At 34.5% G+C, this 12310-nt stretch overlaps 1 protein-coding gene across 1 annotated transcript; it reads left to right on the forward strand.

Annotated features, from left to right (window-relative positions):
• The first annotated feature begins 9450 nt into the window (after nt 1-9450).
• LOC112906802 lies at nt 9451-11417 on the forward strand. The gene is made up of 2 exons (XM_025981748.1): nt 9451-9752; nt 9862-11417. The coding sequence occupies exons 1-2, from the start codon at nt 9545-9547 to the stop codon at nt 11325-11327; spliced, it is 1674 nt and encodes a 557-aa protein (XP_025837533.1). The 5' UTR covers nt 9451-9544; the 3' UTR covers nt 11328-11417.
• Nucleotides 11418-12310: the final 893 nt, after the last annotated feature.

Consider the following 12310-nt stretch of genomic DNA (forward strand, 5'->3'; position numbering starts at 1 on the left):
CTCCACCTTCAATAAAAGTCTTTGTACTTGTCTTCTACATAAATAAGTGTATGTTAATTTGTTACCTGTTATGTAACGCTATCTTCTATCTTCCTTCCTTACATGCATTTTTTTGTTAGTGCAAAACTTTTGCACTGCCCATCGGGACAAGTTGCATTGAATTCGCGTTCAATATGCATCCACATTTGCGTTTTTGATCATTTGTGGTGCTATAGTTTTTTTATTTTCTATTACATCCTTATATTTAAATACCAAACTGAACAGTTTTTCTTTTTCAGATGCCGAAAAATTAGCATTTCTACCTTTTCTTCTGTTAAACAAACCATTACTTCATCAGTAAATTATAAATTGCTGAAATCGTCTATATTTACCCCCATCCATGTCGAATATGTATGTGATATTTTGTATTTTCTAAAAATTGTCTGTACACCATACTTATTATTACTTAAAATTGTATTTAACACTATACTACTATTATTTCTACAAACCAAAACACAACAAAACCAGACAAAACACAAATAAACAAAAAAACAAAGACGTATAATCGCAGGAAAAGGCGGTAAACAGCACTTCGCAACACCAAACGTTACTTAACGGACAAAGCAGTTGGAAACTTCTTCACTATTCGGCAAAAAAGAACCCTACAAACTGTTAAATTCTACCGTTGTTGCCAAACCATTCGCAACTAGCACTACTTAGTTAAGTTGGAGATAGGCAGCGTACGGTGCAAACAAATTGGAAGTTAAGTAAGACTTATACTTTAGCAGTACTTTGTTAAGTCTACCTTAGTAAAACGCCAGTGCAAACAGGCGTCATTGGACAAAAGCCAATTTTTAAGAAAATAAGTCCCCTTTCCAGGCTACGCAATACCTACTGGAGGTATTAAACCTAACCTCGAAACATGCAACGCTATCAATAATTTTCAAATCTCACAAATATAAAGGAATTAAGAGCATTTCCAGTACTTTCAGGTTACTACCACAATTTTATTAAAGGATGTGCTAAAATTATACTCCCCCTAAGTGTTTGAAAAAAAGAATAGCAAGGTAGTTAAAAATTTTAATTTCAAACGCACCAGTACTTGCATATCCGGACTTTAATAAACAGTTTGTTATAACCGCGGATGCCTCAAATATGACTTTAGGAGCAGTTTATTCTCAAGATAAACATCCCATTTCTTTCTATTCACGAACATTAAACGCCGCCGAAGGAAATTTTTCAACAGTCCAAAAAGAACTACTTACAATTATAGATGCGCATAAACAGTTCCGACCTTATCGGAAGGAGATTTTCGTTACAGACGGATCAACAATCTTTGGTATGGATCAACAGTCTCAAGGAACCACACAGGAGACTATGTCGTTAGAATATACAACTTCAGGAATATAATTTTGATATCAAACAAATAAAAGGTAAGAAAAACTTTGTAGCTGACGCCCTTTCAAGAGTAGAAATAAAGGCGCTAGAAAATACCGTAGACGAGATAGATCTTGACGAACTTCTCGATAAGGAATCAATGGTTAATAACCCGCCTAATATAGAAGATTCAGTATTGAATGAATTAAACGAAGACGTACAGCAACAATTAAAAACGGACACTAAACAAAGACAAAAAACACAAAATGACTCTTCTCGAACTATACATTCAGTATACGAAACTCCTACCCCTACCATGCTGATTATTACTGATCATTACTGATCGGCCTCTTTTTTTCTATACAAATACTCGTCAAAAATTAAAAAATTAGAATAACCACTAATTCTATTAAAGGTTAATAACACTACTTTACAAAATTTAACATTTTGTCTGTTGCCGCGAATTTCCTAGTTTATAAAACTTACTTAGTATATGCTAGTTTCAAATCTACCAAGAATTTTTGTGCACCTCTAGTTGCTGCAGTATTATTTTTTATCCTTTACGTAGTATTTATCGGTTGAAAACGTGCATATTTTAACTCGGATCACTGTATTAAAACTATTAACTGATTGTTTTTGTTATGAGTGGTTCAAAGAGACGTTGGTTAAACAACCCAAATCATTGTTGTTGCATATGTGGAGAGTATGTGTTTAAAGTTTATAGAAAAAAATCTGAATTCATTAAAAACGCCTATTTGCCTTACTTTAGCATGTATTTGAATAAAAGCGACAAGCCCTGGGCTCCCGATTGTGTTTGTAAATCCTATGTCGAATATTTAAGATTATGGCAGTGAAAAAAGGAGTGCTTTTAAATTTGGAACACCGACCATTTGAGGAGAACCAAAAAACCATCACCAAGGCTATTATTTTTGTAGTGTCAACATAAAGGGTATAAACACTAAAAATCAAGGTAAATGGCAATATCCAAATACTACGTCTGTTCAGCTTCCAGTACAACATTCAGTTGACGTCTCAGTTCCTTCAGTTACACTATTTCCAAGCAGGAACTTAAGGAAAAAAAGGAACAGCAAACTTAGGAAACAATGTAGTTAGTCTGTTAATTCTGGTCCCTGGCATAGCACCCCCTCTAGTTCCGTCTCTCGCGAGGCTACGCAGGCTTATGTCTGTGATAGGTGTGGAAGATCCTTCCAATTAAAGTCTTCGTTAGCTCGACATCTGAAGGAGTGCGGAACAAGGGATCGAGAACGCTGCCAGTTTTGTGGTATAAGTTCCTCTTCTTTCCTGTCGTGCAAATAGGCCATCTGAAAAAAAAGACACATTAAAATCAAAGATGTTTCATATTTGGATGCTTGCTTGAAAATACTGGTGACCGGACCAAATCGCTTAACAAATATTTGCCAAAATAAATAAAAGGAGGCGGGGGAGGTGCCGAGCTTCCCGGGAATACTATGCAGTATGCCTAAAAGATCAGGAGTATAAATTAAAAAAAGTAACTCAATACAAAATGAATAAAAAATTTAAAAAAAATCAGAAATAAATGAACTTACTGGCCAATCGGCGGGAAGGCGCCCTCGCACCCATTCCGATAGATTAATTTTTGCTCGAAGCGATCCTTCGTTGGAGCTTTTATATTCACGATGTATGATCACGTGAGAAGAAACTAAGATAGGGTGAGACAAGACGATTTGTATACTTTCTTTGATTGGAAAAGTAGACGCGTAAATAAGCGATATACATTTTATTATATACGAGCAACAGTTTATTTAATAGACATATTATTACTAGATGCGAATACATTGTATGATATCGCAGGAAGAAATAAAGGTACTTTGTTTTGTACACTTTCATTGAAAAAGTAAACATGTAAGCGATATACATTTAAGATACATTGCATTTCCAAAATGATTAGTACAATAATACTTACACTATAAGATAATACAAAGTATAATGTTGCGTGAGAACATTATAAAATTAAATCATAAGGGATTTTAACGAATAATGCCCCCAAGGTAACATAGCTATTTTATTATCTTTAATAAAGCGTTTATTGTCATTTGACGATAAACTTAATTTATTGATAGTATAACTGAAATTTTGATGATTTTGCGAACGTATCCCTGAGAATTCGGAAAAACAAATTTCATTATCAAACAGACATCGTTGAAAATCTTCGAATGTCAACTTTCGTTTGGCGCTTAGCGAAACTCCTTTTACTTTCGCAGTTCTTTCTCTACCATCGACTTTCATAATATACATTTTGGGTCTGAGACTTATGAACTCGGTTAAAATTTGGGATTTTAATTCATCTTTCATTAAACCAGGAACTTTTTTATTGACCCGCGGTATACACCATTTATTGTGAATAGGATAATCGCTTGTGTCGAAATGTGATGCCGCGTCTTCGCGTATAATGTCGTAAATAGAGGTGTTACTATTACTGTCGGTTCGCGTAAATTGGTAAATTAAGGAATCCGTATCCATGTAAAGAAGTTGTGGATGAAAGTGAGGAGAAATCCTACTTTGAATATAATCATGATGGAAATCGTACATTTTTAATTTTGACAATTCTAATATGGTGAACCCGAGAAATAAGGGCTTGTTCATTTCAATACATGTCCGTTTCAATTCGACCGCTATTAAATTTTCATTGAAGATAGTAACTCTCTTAAAATGAGGTAACGAAATTAATTTCGAAGCCGCTCGCCAATTGTTTACAACTTTTATATCTCTTTTATTGCGATCACGTTCTAAAAATTTACCGAAAACCGAGTTTATGATCAATTTAAATAAATTCTTTTCAAAGTCACTATTGCTTTTCATTCTAAAATCTGTATTTAAATCTATAAAACTTTTCAACCAATCGGATTGCCTAAATTCAATAACTCTATGAATTTTTTTTAACACCAATCCAAATTTTAAACATTGTTTAAGATTTTCGAAATGAATAACATATTTAGTTTTATCGCTCAATGTGCAACATAATTTTTTTAAATTGCTTTCCTTCGGAGTTATATGTTCGGCACAAAAAGGAAATTGTATATGAGAATCTTGAGTGTGTAAATGTTGCGGATATTCTAAATCAACCTCCAAAGCATAAGATAAGTTATTATCGGACTTGTGGAAAATGCCAGTTTTCAACTTAATTTCCATATAGTCAATTTCTTCCGGTGACAACCAGCGAAAATTACCCGTGGGTAACGCTTGGCATTGGGCGTAACCATAGAGAGAATTCACCTCCCAATACATTAGATAGTTGACTTTTTCGCTTGAATCAAATGTGTCAGGAAATTCGAGATTATTACATTTAGCATACCTATGTATGGAATGGGTTATACCGCCTCTTATTGCCTTTTCAAAAAATAACATCATCTCAATGACTGTAAGTAAATCTATGCGTGGTCTAGTTGTTTTAAGAGCGCTTGAATAAGCGAGACTAGGTGTTGTTAAAAATTCGGCAGCATCTAAACCATAATAGGTCATTGTGAAATTTCTAAAATTTTCAAATACGTCTGCTAATAGCAAAATGTCCGTTTTCAAATATAGATCAGAATATTCGCCCAAATTTCTACAGTTAAATAAATTCCATACCTTTAATGCATGCGCATAATCTTCGTTAGAAGCATTTTCGTCTTTTAATTTACTGTAGAAGTCCTCAATAGGAGGTAAACTGGTATTTTCTAACGATGCCCATGAATTGACGTAACCATAACAAAACACGCCTTTTCTCTTGACTAGATCAAACTGTTCGATAATACGAAAGAATGGAGAAGTATGTGTTAGTTTATCGCTAGATAATATTTTTACTAAATTGTCTAAACTATCCGGTAAGAAACGAAAAGAGTCGATAAACACCAAACAAACTAATCCAAAATAAACTGATAACGATATATATTTTTCGGCAGTCAGTGGAAGGAATAAGTTTAACGTTCGCCTGTGCAGCCAGTTCTTGAAAAAAACAGTGCAAGTCATAATTTAAATTATGGAAAACCACTTTTACTTCAAAATTTTTTTTTATCTGCAAATTACATTTATTCCGAAGACAGAATGCTGTAAACTCTTTGACTCTCTGCTTTCAATTGCGATACAAACCAACCAGTAGGATTTGCTTCGCGGAAAAGATCGAATTTGTTATAGATAGCATTAAAGGAGCATACGGTATAACAGCCAACGCTGTATGCTACATGTTGTTGATGATTATAAGAGTACGATGAAAGCGGATTTGGCTTAGCATGCGATATCGGCATAGTAAAGCATTCAAAGTCGCAATATATTACAAACGGTTTACGCAACATTGCTCGACAATTTTTAAATTTTAATACTGCTTTCGATTTATCTGGAACAATAACACACAATAACAGAGTCAAAAAGTTTACAATCCTGCTGATGAAGCTCATACTTTTTTTTACTATAAAAGTAATTTAAAGATCGATCGCACACTTTTATACGATGATGACTTTTATTTTTTTGCTTATTAACTAAGGTTGATAAATTTAGAATTAAACAATAATGCGCTTTGCTTTTCTTTTGCAAGTATAGTAAATTGACGTGATGTTCTTTAACACATTTAGTGTGATAGATAGGACCAGCAATTTCATTGTTTTTGCTGTCGAGGCAAAATTTGTTTATGGAAAATTGAGGATTTTGACGTTCAAATTTCGGAATGTTTGCAATTTTCACAGGCATATCTATTCCTTGTAAATTAAAAAATGAATGCAACTCTTGAGGATAAGAACTCACTAATTCAGGTTTGTTTGTAGCCGGGAATAGATGAGCCATTAGGCACCAAAGAAAGCACCTTCGATCATCGTTCCGAATGTTTAATACGTTTTTTTTTCCACGGCACTTGGTTCGGCAACTCGAGGAATGAGTTTCGGGAACCACCACCGCTGCCGCCGCCGCCTCCTATCGGGGAATACTTACTGATACCAACGAGTAAATGTTCGATACTGTACAAGGCCAATCCACTTCCGCTTTCCTGATAATCTTCAATCTGCAATAATAGAAAAGAAATATCTATGTATCTATCGATCTATTTTCTAATATTATGCAACTTACTTTTTTCAAGATCTTTTCTAATAGTAGAGTTAAATTTTGAGGAATAATATCAAATCTGGAAACTGTTACATTTGGAGTGCCAAAATATTTTGGAAAGGTCTCTTCTTTAGTCGGCTGGATAAAAATACAGCACAGCTCTAAATTTATCTTCAGATTTATCATTGTTTTCAGTATATTTTTCATTCGAGACGAAATAAATTCGAAGCAGTCCTCTTGGAAAACTTTCGGTTCTTTGTGTGTTAAGTTTGTTATAACTCCTGTACGAATGCGAGATTTAAAAGCGGAGGAAATCTGGAAAAATGTGAAAAATAAAATATCCTAAATATTATAAAAAAAAATTTACCTCGTTCCATCGAATTCTACTGCTTCTAGAACTTGATCTATTCCTATTTTCCGGGGTATTATATGAACAACCTGCTTGTTCTTTCGTTCTCGTTTTTCTTTTATTGTCAACGGTGGGAAGCAAAGACACAGGCCCGTTACTTAGTATTTTTAACATTAATTTTAGATTTAGAGATTTAAATTTACACAGTATATTTTCCAATGCTCTTTTTAGGCTTATATGAGAATTTTCGTTATGACAAGCTTTAATCTTTTGCATTAATAATCGAATATTTTTTTTATTTTGATTTCGAAGTTGTTCCAATTCGAATCTGGATTTTGCATTTTCAAATTGATGTTGGCTTTGTTCAAATAAGTTAAAAAAAAACTCTTTATGCTCCATTACACAGTTTTTTATTAAGATATTAAACAAATAAGTAGTAAAATATATTTTACAAAAAAACAAAAAATTATTAAGCCTTTTCAAAGGAAAAAAGCCCCGCTTCTTTACCTTTGCCGACGTCTTTACTTCCCTTGTATGTAATAGTTAGCTGGGAATGCTTCATATATTCTATGCGTTCTTCTGTGAGGCACTCGTACATTCGTTTCGGCAAGTAGATTGTATTGTTTTCGGTTTCCACCACTACACATTTACCGTGTCTTGTTTTGCTACGATAGATGTTGATTACTGGAAGAGGCTGGTCCTTTACCATGTCTTTTATATGAAGAATCGGTTTAAATTGGTCACACATTGCCATNATATAAAATTAAAGTTATTATTTTATTAATTTTATTGCAATTACAAATCTATTTACATATGTATTCATGTATAAAAATACAGTTAGACGTAGAACAAGAAACATTGTCTTTATTAGTATGATACATACAATGCGCTGGTTTTTTATTAAACTTTGGTACAATGTTACTGTAACCTAAATCTATAACATTAGCTTGAGGTAAATAGGATTTTACGAGTTGATATTTTAGATGGCCTTTTACAAATATTTCTTCGGCATTAGATAAATATCTTTCTAAAATAGGTCGTAGCTGAGACAGACTTATATATCCATCGTAGAAATTGATACCGAGATGATTTTTTTCAATCCAACGAACCATTCTTCTCGTGGCTTGTGATAACGATGTAAGTGTACACGGTGGACGGAAAACAAAATGAGCAGTACGATTTCCATCGAATATGCTCAATTCTTTCGGCACAAACCCGTTTATTTCGGGAATATGAAATCCTTGAGTATCTAGAATAATTCTATTCATTTTTTTCTTATTCTTGTTCGTGTTTAATAGAACAAAAATAAAAAATACTGAATATCTATGCCCTCTCACTCTCAACTAGTAGTAGTCCACTACGCAATCGTGTACAATTATACAGTACGCTTTTGTGTTAGCGGGAAAGGGTTGTCTACTTTGAAATTCCAATTTAACATCGACTGTTGAAGATTTTATCGACTCATTTTGTTTTGTAGTGTCAAGGACAAAAATGTGATTTTTTTCAAAATCTTTGTATGGAATTAACGGTTCCGGATATACTTTGTTTAAGTAGTTCTTTTGAAAATCGACAAACATCTGATATGCTTCTGCATAGCGTCCATCTTCAGCGATTCATACGGGTAACATTCGGAATTCAAAAACAAACGGATATCCATCAAGTCTATATTATCGAAACTGGTTATATCGTCTAGGATATTATCTCGTCTTTCTGTCTGAAATACGACTATTACATACCGAGACCTTTCGACATTCGTACTGGTCTTAACGACCCTCACGTCCTTATCGGTATTGCGTAAAGAAGGTAACTGATGCAATTCCCATCGTCTAAACGGTATAATGATAGGTTTATTTTGTCCTATTTGTTCCAAAACTCGCAATTTGACAGCATCGTTCGGATATATATGTTTCACACGTAATTCGATGTTGGAAATAGTGAAAGTCAACTTTTTCTCGTTAGATCCGGTTTTGTAACAATTATTGTCAGTATGAGAACGAACAAGTCGAATCTTATGACGACCGCATATCACCTTTCGATAGTCTTGGAAAAGACCGAACAGGAAATTTAAAGGAATTGATGATTTATCACCGTCTCTCCGACTAAATAGTTCCAGCTGGCTATATTGAGAGCACGATTTTGATTAGTATTGTACAACAGAAATGCTCGTACAGTACTCGTCATGCCAGGGTCGCGTACTTTGTCGACTTCTATATCATTCAATTCGTAACTGATATATTCAAAGAGAAATGCGGCTGTATTGTTGGTCAATCTCACTTGAGTCATATTGACATTTTCGGGGGTTGTTGTCTGTACTTCAACCTCACCCTCTACAATAATGGCTACTTCATTCAAGTCCAAAAATGCATCTTGCTGATTAATATTTATCTCACATTCGTCGCTGTTGCCGTATGCTTTCGTTTCTGTCGGATACGTGTGTATTTCTTCTTTTGTAATAGATTCGTCATAGACAGGACTGGTAAATAACACAAGTCAACAAAAAAAATATTTTTCTTTGAGTCTGTTATTTAGTGAATATTTTCTGATTGTATACATCGAAAAAGAAGCAGAAACTCTATTTAAAATAAATAAAGTTTGCTTTTGTACTTTTACACAATGTAAAACGAATATTATAGTGTTTTAGCAGTTTTTTTAGGAGCCGTTGCATAGAAGATACAGTAGAGGGGCAGGGGGGCTGTAGGTGTGTAGCGGGAGTGACAAACTGTCAACGGCAGTGTGCGCGTGCGCTTTGCAAAGGAATAACGTATTTTATGTGTCGGGAGGCCTAAAATGTCTTCCAAAAAGTGCAAAAATCCCGTGGACTCTTTTTGTTATATTTGCGGCGAATTCATTAAAGTGAGAGCCAAAAAAATTTGTTTGTCGTCAAATACAAGACTTTGTGAAGCCTATGAAGCTTATTTTAATTTACCCGTGCGAAGTCAAGATAAAGTATGGGCACCTCATTTCTCATGTAGTAACTGCAAAAATACTTTAGAGGGTAAGAAAATACATCATACTTTTCATTAAAATTTATATATATAACTATACCTATTCTGACACACATTAAATGTGTCATTCGTTATTAAATAATGTCAATTTTTTTTCAGCCTGGTACCGTGGAGAAAAAAAAAGTATGAAGTTTGCTGTACCAAGAATATGGAGGGAACCAACTGACCATATCCATGATTGTTATTTTTGTGTAGTAAATCCAAGTAAGCGTCGCGCTGGTAAAAATGCCAAAAAGATTGAATACCCAAACCTACCATCAACGTCTGCTCCAGTACCCCACAGTGAAAACTTCCCTGTGCCTTCGAACCCAAAGCGGAAGGCAGAAGAGGAGTTACCGCTATCACAAATATCTAGTAATAGCGGAGACAGCGAGTTCGTGATCACATCACCATCTGTTGAACCACATCTAATTAATTCAGAAGAGTTTGATGACTTAGTAAGAGATTTAAATCTACCTAAACTTAAAGCAGAAATATTAGCTTCACGACTAAAACAATGGAATTTGCTCAAGAGCGATGTTAAAATAAGTGACCAAAGAACACGTCATAAAACATTTTCTGGATTCTTTACAAAAGAAGACGGACTTTGTTATTGCAATGATGTGAAAGGTTTGTTTGAAGCAATCGGAATCCCTTGCATTCCCTCTGAATGGCGTCTTTTCATCGACAGCTCTACAAGAAGCTTAAAGGCAGTTCTTCTTCACAATGGAAATAAATTTCCATCTCTTCCCCTTGCTCATTCTGTAATGCTTAAAGAAAATTACGAGAGCGTTAAAATGTTGCTACAAGTTTTAAAATATGAAGAGTACGCCTGGCCAGTGATAGGAGATTTCAAAATGGTTGGATTTCTGATGGGAATGCAAGGCGGGTACACTAAATATCCGTGTTACATTTGTTTATGGGACAGTAGAGCCGATGCACTTCACTACCAGCAGCACTCATGGCCACAACGGAGCGAGTTTCAAATAGGACAACATAATGTCAAAAATGAACCGATTGTGAAGCCCGATCATATTTTAATGCCTCCATTGCACATTAAATTAGGTCTGATGAAGCAGTTCGTAAAGGCTCTGCGTCAAGACTCTGAGGCCTTTCAATATTTAAAATCATTTTTCCCGAAATTGTCAGAGGCTAAAATTAAAGCTGGTATTTTCATTGGTCCACAAATAAAGAAAATAATGGCCAGTGAACAATTCCTACAGCTCCTCAGTACCCACGAAAAACAAGCGTGGCTCAGCCTTAAAGCAGTGATTAATGGCTTTCTTGGCAACAGAAGGGCAGAGAATTACACGGAGCTTATTACTGATATGCTTCACAACTTCAAAGTTATGGGTTGCAGAATGTCATTGAAAGTCCACATGATACATGCTCATTTGGATAACTTTAAAGACAACTTAGGTGCATATTCGGAAGAGCAAGGGGAACGTTTCCACCAAGATGTAATGAACTTTGAAAAGCGTTATCAAGGACAATATAATGAAAACATGATGGGTGACTACATTTGGGGGCTCATACGAAAAAGTTCCAACTTACACAGAAGAAATACCAAGTCTGTTCATTTTTAAAGTCTTATTTGTATTATTTTTTGTATTTGTGGGTTTATATATGCCGTCTTGTATAATTAAAGTCAATAAAAAAATGTGAATTCAAAACTGTTTTCCTTTTACATGTAATAATTGAAATTAAAAAATAGAGCTCTTTCATAAAAAATAAATTTCGTTGTAGTAACTACAAAAGCAAACTTTAATAGATAAAAATATTTTTTCTTTAATTAGTTAGGCATAAGTAATCAAAATCAGAGGTACAGAACGCAGACTCAAAATTCGTGTTGACCCGTGTAATTGAAGTTTACTAGTTTCCATTTCGTCGTCGTTGTCGTTTTCCGTCTATTACCGTCAGTCCTATGCTTTCTAGGAATTGCCGATTAACAGGTGAAAGATGATTATATGTGGAAGAACAATGTTGTCTCTTAATCGATGGTCGAGTACCGAATGTTTGATTACTGTTAATAACCGTAGATTTATGTAGACCTTCCCCCCTATTTTTATTGTTAATTGGATATGTAACGGCTTCGTTGTTAATAAATACCAACCCCATGTTGCTTTTTCAATTCCAATCGAACAACGATTTCTTCTCCGCGAAAGTTAATAAGCTGTGAATTTTGATCGACTATCTTTATTGTAATATTACTAATCGCTCGATGGTTATCGATCGGTAAAAATGTCAAGTTTTTCGGTTCAATATTTATGGAATAACCTGGATCAACTGCAGGTGTGAATTCGTATACTGCGTGACAAGGTGATCCGTTACAGTACGAGCCGCTGACTATATTGCACTCGATGCGAATTGTAGACACCTGGATTATATTCACAGGTAAATCGGACTGATGTAAAGTGTTTTCTTCTAAAATTCTCGGGGAAAACCCTAATAGGTTTCCTATACTGTCCTTATGATTAAAGTTAACTTTATATTTACACTTCAGTTCAGATTTTAGAGTATTATTATTAGGTTTTAAACTTATATCTGAAGGCGGAATTTGAGACTGTAG

This window comes from Agrilus planipennis, unplaced genomic scaffold, assembly GCF_000699045.2.
Source record: "Agrilus planipennis isolate EAB-ADULT unplaced genomic scaffold, Apla_2.0 scaffold42, whole genome shotgun sequence".
NCBI lineage: Eukaryota > Metazoa > Arthropoda > Insecta > Coleoptera > Buprestidae > Agrilus > Agrilus planipennis.